The sequence below is a fragment of the Mytilus edulis genome, chromosome 5 (assembly GCF_963676685.1).
Source record: "Mytilus edulis chromosome 5, xbMytEdul2.2, whole genome shotgun sequence".
Lineage (NCBI taxonomy): Eukaryota > Metazoa > Mollusca > Bivalvia > Mytilida > Mytilidae > Mytilus > Mytilus edulis.
In genome coordinates this window covers 37,337,949-37,352,655 of record NC_092348.1, presented here as the reverse complement: position 1 = coordinate 37,352,655, position 14,707 = coordinate 37,337,949, and the positions used below count along the sequence as shown (strand labels likewise).

The window sequence follows — 14,707 nt, the reverse complement described above, 5'->3', positions numbered from 1 at the left end:
GTGTGTTCAAGTAAAAACGCAAAGCGATAAGATCGCTACCAGTAACGGATTCAATAATATAAAATGAAGAATAAACGTCTCTAGCTAGCTATATTTTTACAGCAGCTTAACGATTAAACACACACTAGATCGATTGATTGATTGGTGATAAAAGTACTATTGTGTTTTGTCGTGGCGGTCAAATTTTTATTGGTGGCGAAAGAGGCAGTACCCAGAGACATTCCGTAGACAATTAAGATTGAAATATATCGCACCTGCCACAAGAGCTACGAACTTACAACCACAGTGTTGACATGTTAGTGATACAATAGCTCGACTACTTATTCCAATTAGAACTTGAGACGTTAAAAAAACACTGGACAATCTCGTACAACCATGTGAGTAATTGGAAAGTATCTTAACATGATGAACTTCTATACCGTAAACATTTTTGTTTAGCTTCCAACTCTTGTTGAATTAAGGTTATATTTTTTTTATTAAAATATGTAATGCAAAACAAATTAAATGTTATCAAAGATCTTCAATCTGAAAATTTGACTCACCCATTTAACATCAAGTACTTTGGAAAGAATCTTGAAACATTTCGATAGAATGTGCTACTATATCCTGTCAAATCTATAAAACCAAATTACATTAAACTTTTATCTTGTTTTATTTTATATACATTATTTATAAGTCGAAAAGTGATAAAATAATTGAGAATGCCAAGCCACCGATTTACTTTCGACTAGTCTTGCAATTTTTAAACGATAAAGTTTAATGGTGTTTTACACATTGTTCCTGTGTTGTGCATTTACACCAATGGACATAGATTGTGAGGTTTGAGCGCTTACAAACGTGTTTAACCTAGCCACATTATGTATTTATGTATCCCAAGTCTGGAACATATAGTAAAGTGGGTGTCGTTGGTTCATGTCTGTCAACTTTTTTTCATTGATTTGTAATAAATAAGGCTTCATATTTTTACAGCTGGTTAGTTTTTTTTCTCATTATTAAAGGCCATTTGGTTGGATGCCATTAATTGTTTATATCCACCTCATTTGAACTTGAGTAGATGGTTGTCTAATCAACAATCATATTATAACTCCGTTTTTCTATATTAAAACATGATTGAATCGAAATGGTCAGCAACGTTACCCCAATGTTTATTCATGTTATAAGCATTTGTGGTGTTTTGGTAATAAATATTTTCAAAGCTGCAAGAGTTTAATTCACTTTTTTAATGCAAAAATTAGAAATTTTATTTATAGTAAGTTTTAAACACCCCAGGCTAACGTGACCTACAATATTATACTATTTGTGGTCTCTGAAAGGGTCTTTTGTATTTAACGCATTTCAATCTTTTTTTTAGCATTTAAGCCTTCAAAATCTAACTCTCGACCATAAATAGGAATATAAAGGGACAACATGTGTCGTTTCGTGTTGGTTTTTTTTGGTGTGAAATGTTAAATCTTTTGATCCTGGTATTAATAAAAACTGTGGAATGTTTTCTTCCAAGCTACTACTAAAAGTATCTTGATTGTAAAACCTCATGACCAAGAAGCCAGTGTTATTAGAAATTTTATTTATGGTATGAAGTTTTAAACACCTCAGGCTAACGTGACCTACAATATTATACTATTTGTGGTCTCTGAAAGGGTCTTTTGTATTTAACGCGTTTCAATCATTTTATAGCATTTAAGCCTTCAAAATCTAACTCTCGACCATAAATAGGAATATACAAAAAATGTATAGGGACAACATGTGTCGTTTCGTGTTGGGTTTTTTTTTGTGTGAAATGTTAAATCTTTTGATCCTGTTATTAATAAAAACTGTGGAATGTTTACTTCCAAGCTACTAATAAAAGTATCTTGATTGTAAAACCTCATGACCAAGTAGCCAGTGTTATCGTAATGACAAGTTTCGTGTGATAATATTCACATAAAGTTTATTTCTAGCTTACACATGTATTTATTATGAATATGTACTAGGAGTACAGTTGTCATGTTCTTAGACTTAAGGAGGCTCGAGGGTATAAAAATTTCAGAAAAAAATCAAACATTTGTTTTTCATTACAAATTTTATTTATTTACTTTTGTAGTTGTTACTTTATCATATGGTACAAAAATCATTCATAACAATCAATTCGTGTTGGTCCCGGATGACTTTCAAAATGTATACATCATTGAACAAGTTCCAAATTATCTCCCTTTGGTGGAAAAATGCCATTTTTTGGCTCTAAAATTGAAATATCTTTTTCAACTCATCGGTGACCTATCTTTTTTAATATAATTTCCATATAAGCTGTACTTAAACTAAATTATTGTGAAATTTTAGCGATTTTTGTAATAAATTTCTTTTTTTTTATATCGATATTGCCTTTATTTCTCCTATTACTTCAACAGAAAAAAACCACCTTTACAAAAATGTATGCTTCTTTCGAAGGCCGATTGTGAGCGCAAATGAACGGTGACCCCACTTTTTTATTTTATTTTTCTATTAACTATAAGATAAAGTTCATTTATAGAAAAATATAAAGAAATCCTATATAAATGATTTAGACCCGCGAACCCCCTTAATTGACCTTGTACTGTTTCATATATTTGGTTTCAGACCGATTTGCTTTAACGCTAAACATGTGTTTGTATAAATGTTTGGGCAAACGAGTGTTCTTCATCATCAGAGTAACAGGCCACAAATATGTGTTTTGATGCTGCAAGAGATATCATAGGATATTTACCGTGATGACTACTCTTTTTTAATTTGATTTCAAAAGCTGAATCTGTAATCCACGATAATGACGTTTTCAAACGATCAGGCACAGTGATCTCGTCAGAGATGGTCTTTCCTACTTCAGTTACTGAAATATTGCATTTAAACGGATCATGTTCATATTTACAGTGTTGTATACCGAACTCACACCTCACAAAAAAATACAGACTAGAAATCGAAATAAATTATGCAGTAAGGCCTTACTTGGTGAAGATTCTCGAAACGTTTCATTCTTAGATCAAAGAAGAGCAAGTACAAATGTATATTTTTGTGTGCGATTATTTCATGTCAGAGTTAATTTCAGTTTTTTTTTTTTCGGATGAATAGATAACAGCAAGTAGGGAGGACAAATTACATCATGTAAGTAAAAATCTGTTGAGAGGTTCAGAAACAGTAGCGGACAAGAATGTCTGTTGGTATGATGAACAGAAGAACAAACGGGCGAATAAACGGACCACCATATCCTTCTCTCTTCAAAAGGTTGAGGTATGACGTAATGATATATCAAACAGGATAATTATAAACAAATCTTATCGACCTACATGTATATAAATTTTGATAGTAAATCAGGTGGTGTGCCTGCTTTATTACCGTCTTCTTTAACGTTTACATTTTACATCATATTATTATTTAGTCTATATAAAGGATTTTTCTTATTCTATGTAACTGAAGTGAGTTTCAACGTTGGGTCACGTGTTACTTCTCTTAGAAGTTCAAAGCTAATATAGATGCTTTTCAGACATAGGAAATACTGTATATTTTAATTCGTTTTAGAACCTCGCATTGTCACACTTTTCTTTAAACTATTCTTGTTGGTTAACTGCCTTGTCTTTGCAGAAACCCCTTCTTCTAACAGTGTCAGGAATATGACTTCTGTCATCAATTCGTTTAATGTTTTACAGCTTTTGATAAGGATCTTTCCGTTTGGAAATTTTTTCGGATTCGTTTTTTTTTTATTCTTCTTTTTTCTGAGTATCATTTTGTTTTAGCTATTGTTATTTTCTTTACGAAATATTGTACATCTATGAGAAAGTCAAATGTGAGGGAGACTACGTACGAATCGAATTTCGTAAAGTAATAGTGATCAAACTGTTGTTGTATTTATTACATGTGTACAAGATATATATGACTGTTTTCTTTCCCCAAGCATTCATTGAATTGTTGTGATACGAAAGTACTTATCACTTGCATGTATACAGGTGTCTTATGTTTTATATTGACAAGTCAGCTCAGCGGTAAAACTGATTAAAAACAAACCAATATTTTCCTTTTGAATTATCATTGCGAATTCTCCCTGTATAACCTTATGAAATACACCATTGTAAACAGTAACTGCTTTTACAACAGAAGTTACGCCACTTGATCCCTGAAGCAAAAGATAAATAAAATAAATTTTAAAATGCATCACATTTGTTTAACAGATGTTACTAATCGAGTAGGAAGGTAATTATCTTTCCTCTAGACATGAGCCCGCACACACTTAGTCTTCTGCTCTGTGTTTTGTTAAATTTAGTTGTTTTGCTATTGCGCAATATGTTTTCTTTATTTTTCCTTTAAAACGACAGATCATTTTTTTTTTATTGGCACGTTGGAATCGTTTTGCATAAATAGTTGAATATTAAATATTTCGGGTCTGAACTGACATTATCACCACAATCAAGCCGTACGATTATAGCAAATAAAAAAAGAATAAACAATATTATGATACTAGAATTATTCAAAGATATTGAGAAAAGAAATGTAATTTTGTGAAAGACCTTTTATCTATATCTGATACAGATATAAACATAAATGATATTCAAGAAACATTAGAATTTGTATTCATGCACAAACAGCTCAGAATAATACACAACAAAGACTAGTCTACCTAAAGTTTTCACCACTTGGTAAATAATAGCATTGGTAATCTATCTTCACTTTCTTTTCTTTTTCAGAAAAATGTTCTCATCAGAAAATAAATTGTTACATTTACCTGATCGTTTAGTTCTTCCCAAGACTGGTGGTTTCGCTCGTCTAATACATTATTGCAGACAGAGCCAAAAACCTGAAACACGTGCAATCAACATAAGCTAAAACATAACTGTATACAAAGTTCCAAACTGTTTACAGTGTCAACAAGAGTTATATTGGAATTAATCATCCCGAAATGAATTCCAATCAAAATTTGTAGGCACAAGTTTTTGATAGAAAGTCAATACATGTATTTGAATTAAAAGGCTGAACATGTAAATCCCTACTATAATCAAAGTTATTGTCATTTTCCATAATCCTTTGCGCTTTCTGTTCTTTTTGAATATTTATTATTATGGTTACAAAATTCTTATAACGTTTTTCATTTTTCTATTACAGTGAAACCTGTCCAAACCGAACACCCACGGGACTTTCCGTTTCGTTCGGTTTTCAAAGGTGTTCGGATTGAAGGGGTAAACGGAAGTCGACACCAACATAATTTTGGCATTTACTGAAAAGGGGCGATAGGTGACACAACAGACGACAATTTATTTTCATGATGATTTAGATGTAAATGTTTAATCTAGGAATATGAAGAAAGACCTTTTGTTTCTTTTTTCTTGTTAATCAAACGCCGCTCCGTCAATCACGCTCCTCGTTGTGTAAAGGTATTAATCGATCAGTGATGTCCGACGTGGAGCGATTTTGCTTTTTATAATTATTTTCTAATCCGTTAATCCACTGACCTATTCAGATTCTCAGTCACCGTCAAAAGACGATTCCGTAATTGAATGGAGATCGTCATTTTCAATTATCTGTACACACGAGTTCTCGGACTAAACTGGCCACCGGCTGATTGATACTTTGACACAAGATAAGAGTGAAACAAGTGCAGGGGTCCAGTTTGTTCCCGGACTTTTTCGTTGATAGATAACTCTCGCAGGTCTGCAGGAGCATCTGAATTATATATATATATAGGGCATCTAACGGGAATCCGACATCCCGAAAATATAAATCGAAAGTCATTGACCTTGTGTTGTAAGACTTCGTAATCCAGTGAAACGCTTTAAAACTACTATTAAATAAAACAGTTAAGCTACTAAATGGCAGTTACGAATTTGTGACCGTAAATATTTCAGTAACGTGCATTTAATTAATCAAAGGGAAAGTGTCATTCCTGTCCTTTTCGTCGATAGGGGCAGCTGACCAGTTTAACGTTTCTTTACAAACAAATCATTTGATCACTGAATATACACACACACACATGCTAATTAGTTTGTAATAACAATCATCAGTTAATCAAACCTCAAAGACCCTCAAGGATACTCTGTCATCCTGTGTTTGTTTAATTCAATCATGCAAATTATTAAAAAAAAACTTTTTTGTTTTGATTGCTATGGATCGATTTTGACTGTTAATATTTAGATACATATTTACTAACGAGCCTTCAAAAAGCGTTCGGAATTCGATGTTGACAGGGTTCGTTTTTTCATGTAAGATTAACGTTAATTGATAGGGAAATTTTGTGGTACTTTGAAAATTGTCCGGTTTAAACTGAAATCCGGTTTTATCAGGGTTCTGTTTACACAGGTTTCACTGTATTTCAATTTTTAGAAAAAATCGGAATACGATGTCGTAAACAAAATTCACAAATGAGTATTTTTTTTTAACTCTATCTATTATATATCGTCTTGATTGCATACGGAATTGTGAGAATATTGGACATTATATTGGATTATAATGCAGCATCTCATTCAAATGTACCTTGTGTCTAGTTTGACGTATAAATATCACGGATGTAATTGCATCCGTGGCTTAGTACTATGCACTTTTTGTTTTAAATCCATAGCAATTACCGATAAAACTATTTCAGTTTTTCATTCTGTGTTTTTACCTCCGTTGTTTCACTGGTCGAGATACAAAGGAAAGGGTTGCGAATCAAAAAGTAGTTTGTTTCGCCTCTTAATCTTAGTTCGCACATTTGTATTATTGATATTTATATTTTCTGAAGTTGATTGCTCTTATCATCATGATATAGTGTATTGATTGTTGTTATACGTTTTCTCCATTTTTTTACCTCACATGTGTTATTGTCCATTTGACTTCTATATATTTGCAGAAAAAAATTCTTAAAAAATTCATTTTTATAAATTAATATTTTTTTCCTTGATGCATGTTAATATATGATATGTACAAACTCTGACTATTAATTTCATAATTTTGGGTCAATAATTGAAAGAGTTTCCCATTAGGTCTCTATGTTAATTTTAATTTTTGAAGTGTTGATTACCTGATGGAGTAAGTATAAGTAATGTAACGGCCTTCCAAACAAAACAAAAACAACATACATGTGCTTTTAATGTTTGTTTATTTGTACCATGTGACTTTGCATATTTAAATATTAAGATGAACTCTACTGACCATCAACCAAACTTAGATTTCATGTCATGTGATTGTAATAATTGTTCTATCTATGATAAGAAACTGTAATTTCCATTTTCTGTTTAAGAAAATATTAGATATAGTATAAACTACATGTAGTAAAATAGTACTGTATAGGGAAAGGATATGCAAATGAATATTGTTTTATATTTTAACCTTCATATGTTATGTTAGTGGACATGAGTAATGACAGAATTTACCAACTATAAAACATTTTTTTTTCATTTTCCTAAATTGTTTGCTTCCAAGATGTGCATTTTGCACATTAATAAATAACTGAATGTATATTAATTTAAATCTGTGTTTTAAGTATCCAGAGCGTCTTTGTATTGTTATACAACTCACCATGCTAAAAGCATGAAAAGCTTGTGTATAGTAAGTTAACTTATATAATGATACAAAATCAATAATCAAAACTATAAAGTGATGATCATTTTCAGTGGAGTCCTTTAATATTCAAATAGGTATAGTCACATGATACAAATAAACAAACATTAAAAGCACATGTATGTTGTTTTTGTTTTGGTTTGAAGGCCGTTACACTACTTATGCTTACTCCATCAGGTAATCAACACTTCAAAAAAATAAAATAAACATAGAGACCTAATGGGAAACTTTTTTAATTATTGACCCAAAATTATGAAATTAATAGTCAGAGTTCGTATATACCATATATTAACATACATCAAGGAAAAAATTATTAATTTATAAAAATGAATTTTTAAGAATTTTTTTCTGCAAATATATAGAATTCAAATGGACAATAGCAAATGAATATAGTTTTGAAGTATCTTGTAAGAATTAGTTGCTGATCTACCTTTTTCTTTTATAATTTAGGTAGAGAATTATCTATTTAATATAAAAGTGAGTGTAGTTGTCTGAAACATTTGTCGACAGACTCACCTCTAGTTGGTTGATGGAAAGCTTTTCGGGGTGCTCTGTTACATATCTGGCAATGTCATTCAATACGGCTGATAATGTTACGAGATCACCAGTCCTCAATTCATTATTCCCACTTGTTATGTTTTCTAAACTCTCTAGAAGAGTACTCACAAACGTGTCGATACTTTTACCAGACAATAGTTTAGCTGACTAAAACCAAAAATATCAAGTGGTATAGGTAGCTTTATAAGTTTATCCTAGTATATTTTTTTTAATAATCTTGAAATTTAGGTGGTTTTTTTTAAAGAAAACCATTAAAGTTAATTCAATAGGAAAACTATGGATATTTTGAAATTTTATTATAAAATTTAAATTTAAGCCAAAATATGGCCTTCAGCGAACATTGTCCTTTAACGGAGTCTTTACCATTTCTACTATTACAGCCAATATTTCTACAATAACAATTTCAAATGACAATTCGACAGAGTTGTCATTAATTAGGTTCCTGAATTAAGTCAGTTTCATGACGGCTGGGAAAGATTGTTTGTACTAAAAATACATCTGCTCATTTCATTTAGTTGACGTATACGTGCAAAACCGTATAGCAAAATCATAACAACAAAATAATTAAACATGCAATATAAGATCAAAGAATCGCCTATGTAAAAGAAGGCAAAACTCATGAAAAAAATATTAAATCTGCTGATTTGAAATCAGTCATCGTGCCGCTCTTTAATCTGTGTCTGCGTTTCATATCTAGATCATTTCATTGCAGAACGTCATAAACAATATATGAAGACAAGATATTGTGCAATCACTAAAACATACTGCACAAATCTTTGTCCATGAAAAAAATATTAAAAACATTTGATTCTTCCTTCACTATTAGTTTTAATTGTTATTATTGATGCTCATCCGAATATATATCCGACGCAATAATTGACGAATATCAGTATAATCAAACCCTGCATTACATTGATACGTTTATTTATTCCAAAGAAAGTCTAACGTATCACCCCCAAAAATGTTAACTACACTTAAAGTCAACATGCTTGCAACTAAATGCTCATGATAATTGATATTTTGTTCAATACATTTGTGCTGTTGTCCATTCGTTTGATGTGTTTTATCATTTGATTTTTTCATGTGTTTAATTTTTCCGTTTTTGAATTTTCCTCGGGGTTCAGTATTTTTGTGATTTTACTTTTTTCTTAATTCTAAATTAATAATAACAAAAACTCAACAGGCTATAATTTGAGGTACTTTTTCATCATGCAGTTTTTAACTGTTTTGGGGTTTTGATACAAAGTTTACAGATTCAGCTTTAAGCGTTTAAGCGATGAAGATAAATCCCCAAACGCATTTCAGATTAGCAAGGGTTGGTCCATTACTTTAAATCTTGATTAGTTTAATTGCAGTTACTCTACTAATTTAATGAAATCGTTTATGTTACAATTACAACTTACTTCTTCATTCTTGGTTACTTTTGATTACTTTTGATTATATTGTTAAAAAAAATGGTGGGGAAGCTTTTTTTTTACAAAAAAATATGTTTTTTGTTTCCTTAATTATTTCATCTATATAACAGTGTCTTTATAAACATTTAAGCGAACTGTTCAATTATTATAAAACATAGACAAATGATGAAAAAGCAATTGAATAGTTTTAATTTTGTGGATATAATCATGATAATCGACCCATTACAGCTGCTGCAGTTAATCATTATTTATAATTTTATCACTACCAATAGCATAGTTTCACTATTTTAATTAAAAATTAATTGTTGTAATTGTTATATCAATAATAAAGTTATAAGTAATCTATTTACATGATGTTTATAATGCTTGAAAAATTTCAATGCACGATAAACATAGAGAGAACAAAATATTTAATGAAAATAAAATTTATATAAATGGGTAAAAAGATCTGGTTCTAAATTTAATTTTTATTACGTGGACTCATTTATGTCGATCATCAAATTCAAAATTGGAACTAATCGATCTATACGATCGAATGAATATGTTAATAATGAGTTAGCTTTGCAAGCATATTCATGTATCACAAGAACTTAATCTAACAATGAAACCTTTGAAAATGTAAATTCATGTTGTTTTTAGCTGTTTTAAAAATAAATCACTTATTTTCATCTAATGTGACCTACCGTATTAGACTTTTTACCGGGTTTGTAATAATAATGGGCAACAAGACGGGTGCCACATGTGAAGCAGGATCTGCTCACCCTGCCGGAGCACTTGAGATCACCCCCAGTTTTGGTGGGTTCGTGTTTCTCCGTCTTTGGTTTTCTATGTTGTTTCTTGTGTACTATTATTTGTCTGTGTATCCTTTTCATTTTTAGCCATGTCGTTGTCAGTTTATTTTCAATTTATGAGTTTGACTGTTCCTCTGGTATCTTTTGCCCCTCTACATTCCAAACTTGGTTATACTTAACTTTGTTTATAAATGATATGACCAATAATATTAAACAAAGATACACGATAGTAAATACCAGTTTTATATTTTTTTTTCATTCATGGAACACATTTTCTTATTTTTATATAGATATCAAAAGCAAGTTTCATTTCAAATTTTTACAATCAAAACTTAGTATTCATATAAATCGATTTAAATACGATCACTTGTAATTAGAAATTGCAAAATTTAATCGACTACAGCTGATTATGATAACTAATTAAGATTACTCCATGCCTTCTCGGAAGCAAGAAATTAACGTGGTACTCTTTTTTCTCTGGTCAACAAATTTTAGAAACAGAAAAGAAATTAACAACTGAAGAATATCAAAAACAAGAAAGATAAATGATCAAACTAGTGATTATTGAACAAACTATTGTTAGTTAAGATATGTGACTTTCGAATATAAAGTCATGTGTATTATGTAACACACTTGTATAGAACATAGTGTAAAACAACACAGTTTCGAGGGAAAATTTGAAACGCTTCACCCGAACTTACAGATGAATAAATTGATAATGCACAATTGCAATAAATTACTGATACACATTTAAAGCTAACAAGTTGTTATTTTTGGCATTTGTTGTCTTTTTTTTTGTATAATACAATGGAAGTAGGCTCTTTATCTTAAAGACTTAATCACTTTGATCTGCTACCAGTTTAAAAACCACCAGTTAATATAGTTGGTGAGGTATATTCGTTTCCCAACGTGCTAATGACCTAATACGATATGTGAAGTTTGAGTTTCGCTCTCATCCCACATGAAATTAACTGACCCCATATATATCGTATTGCGTCATTAGCACTCTGTGTAACTTATTGGATGGATCCCGTAATTCAACGATATGATATACTTCATTTGTACCTGTCTATTACAAGTCGGGAACCTTGTTCGTGTTGTTATCGGTTATCTTAAAACAGATATTTCTCTTTCGTTCTCATAGATGTATATTAAATTTAATCTATTTTTATTATAAGTATATTCTCATCTGTTAAATAACTGATTCACCCTTAAAATATTGTTTACCTGTGCATGGATATTTTGTATTGTTTTGTGCATACACTGGCTGTAATCTGGTTCCATCCACTTTCCACCATTGCTGCAGTATCTAGACACGCTACCCGTGTAGTTACCATTGCACGGTAAAGTCAACAGGTTGTTTTCTGCTGTAATTCCCCATTTAGTATCAAATTTATCAATATGTTTTCCGCAAAGAATTGTAGAATCTGTTATAAGATAAATGTCCAGTAAAATACAATACTTGTTTTTAGAACATTCTGTTATAGTACTTAACTTCAATAGTAATAATCGAAATAAGTTAAAAACGCATTTGCATTCTGCTAATCACTAAATGTATTTAAGTTAGAATTGAAAAGAAAATGATTAAAGACAGATGGAAATCTACACAAAAACATAACTTACAATGTCAATTTTGTTTTTATCTCTTTTTTTTCATAATTCAAAGATTTATTATTGATGGCAGATTGTGTTAGTCTCGGTTAACTAAAAACATAAGCTACAAAAGAGACAATCAAAAGCCATAGGTATAAATGCTAATTCCTGGCAAAAGTTTCCATCCTCGTTATTTGCTCTTTTTGTGGAAATCAAATGACATTCCGTTAATTTTTTTATTACAATGATCTTCAAAAAAAACACGCTACATGCGTGCGAAACGTTTCTGGGAAAACCTTCATCGGTTACGCTCAATTTCATATTTCCCCTTTTTTATTAAACATAAAGAGCTCACTGCAAAGTTGTACCACTAACCTCCAGCAACTGTCAGGGTGTGTTTAGAATCGGAAGTACTGACACTTGTTCCAGCTGTATTCATGGCAAAGCAAGTGTACATTCCAGTTTTATTCAACGCAATATTCCTTATTGTCAAGTGAGGGTTTCTACCAGAATTTTCTATAATATATTCTTGACTGTTTGTTCCTTTATTTATAATTTCGAAAGTGCCACCTACAGATTGAAATGTCCAGTACCAATCAAATGCTCCTGGTGTAGCAGTAACATAACAATGAATCTTGAAATTAGCATCGTCAACCTTTGCTGCATATTGACTTGGTTCAACAGATGTAATGGGCTCACCTTAAAGATAGTATTGATAAAAGATGGATGATATTACTTATATATTCTATTTAAAGTTTTATTTGATTTATTTCTATTTAATTCTCGCTTTTATTCTCCTCGTTGTTATCTATAGGGAAAAATACCTTTCTGTTTTTTTATTCATATTCTGTAAATTTAGAAACAATTCATGTATGGCGGTAAAGGAGGTAGAGGGTTCCCATAAATTTTTAAGGCAAACTATACAGTGTGTATGTTGCTCCCTGCTGAAGGCTTCTCGTGATCGTTTATTGCAAAATGTATATAAAGTGATGAAAGACGTTAATACAAATTAACGATTTAATCATGAAATGACAATGACGTGTACACATATATACCATGACGTTACATACAGACAGCGTTTTATAACACGTATAAGAACATTAATTTTACAATTTCAGAGGTACTTTGCTAGTCTCTACTTATCCTCAACATACTTGGTGCCACGAGTTATGCAATTAAAGTCTGAAGCAATCAAGTCTGTGTAATGAACAGAAATAAAATATCTGAAACCTAAATGTCAATGAAATATATAAAATTATCACTGAATCTAAAACGACATTCTTTTTTTCGCTTTGTAAACACCACTGGTAAAATTCCCGACATAATATATACTTAGCGCAGGGTCATAATTGAACATAATAATAGCTGTTACAAGATACATCCCACGTAAATCCACACGTATCGTAACCTATTTGCAAACACTTTGTCGATTTTTAAATTAAAAAAAACACATAATCTTTATTCTTATTCTGAGGCATTACAAAACGAACTTATTGATTAGAGCACGAGGGGAAAGTACACAAACAAATTAAAATAAAATTCTGCGAGATTCCTTTAATGGTTTTGGCGCGTTAACGTCGTTTCAAAAGATAAAGGCATCCGAATGAAAACGCGAAACTGAAGGTTTTCCGTTGCGTTCACCCTCAAATTCAGATAATATTGCACTAAAATAGAATTTTGAGGTAGGTGTAATTTTCTTTTTTTATTCTATTTCATTACTTGCACATTTACTGATTAAAGAATTTCAACATGACGGCTCCTTAGAAACGAACTGACAACAGTGGCTTTCTTATGGTAGTTTATGGTTAAAAACAAGATAAATTAAAAAATTTAAATGTTTGCAGTTGGAAAGCAAGTCCTTGGAAACGTCCGTTGTCGTCAAGCTCTTTCAGCAACAATACCAGGGGGAATTAAAAAGGTAGCGCTACAGTCGTTCGAGATGTCAAAAAGTCCACCAAATCAATCGGGTTTTTTTTCAGCTTGTAATGCTTTTACTTTATTTAATTTTTAAAATTTGAAGGTTTAGCGACAAATATAGTTTCAATTCGACATACAAATATTATCACAAATAGCTTGTATTTGCTATCTCGTTATCCTGTTCGTTATAAAAATTATCAGCCATGTTTTTGTTCGCCAAAAACATCGAATTTCATTAACTTGACGTTTGCGTATCTAAATACGAATTTTGATGCCATCATTTTGAACTGTAATACATCAATTAAAACCCCTTTTTGATCCCCTACACAAATTGACGGTGACAGTATTTTCATTTTTTAACATACGTCAATAACGTTAATAAACTATGTGTCAGGGTCATGTGCATAGTGAAAATTTACACATTGATAAAGTGAAAAAACATACAAAAATCTTCTTTCTTGCGTTTGAAACAATACATTTAAAAATTTCACTCATGTTGGAAAGCAATCTGACAAATTAATGATAGCCTATTGATGGATAAAAGCACAAAAAAATAGCAAAAGAAAATGCAAAGAAAAGAAAAATTGTAAAGAACACTTGTGGAGGATAAAACAAGTGAAAAAAGGAAACGAAGCTCAGTTATTTATATTTAAAGGTTAAAAGCCTTGCTTATTAAATTATCTCTTTACAAAGTGAGCTATAATAATAAGAGAAAAAAGTAGCTTATCAAGTCAAATATGAAGTTAATTCATACAGATGTGTTTCTTACAAAATTGAATTTATTCAAATGTCAAAATCAGCATGCTTGTCAAATTTAATAATCCATTGATGCACAACAACCACAGGATTTGTCCAACCAACTTTCATTTGTGATATATTGTTATATAATTATTCAGGTTAAAA

General features: G+C 30.9%; 1 protein-coding gene across 1 annotated transcript in view; it reads right to left on the bottom strand.

The window, feature by feature from the left end:
- Positions 1-511: 511 nt before the first annotated feature.
- Positions 512-14,707, bottom strand: part of LOC139525072 (roundabout homolog 2-like) — a 34,861-nt gene continuing 20,665 nt past the window's right edge. The window contains exons 6-12 of the mRNA XM_071320251.1: positions 12,263-12,586; positions 11,522-11,721; positions 8,047-8,235; positions 4,724-4,795; positions 4,009-4,117; positions 2,720-2,839; positions 512-615 (exon numbers count right to left, since the gene is read on the bottom strand). Coding sequence (XP_071176352.1) covers positions 539-615; positions 2,720-2,839; positions 4,009-4,117; positions 4,724-4,795; positions 8,047-8,235; positions 11,522-11,721; positions 12,263-12,586 — 1,091 coding nt within the window. The 3' untranslated portion in view covers positions 512-538. The remainder of the gene's footprint in view (positions 616-2,719; positions 2,840-4,008; positions 4,118-4,723; positions 4,796-8,046; positions 8,236-11,521; positions 11,722-12,262; positions 12,587-14,707) is intronic.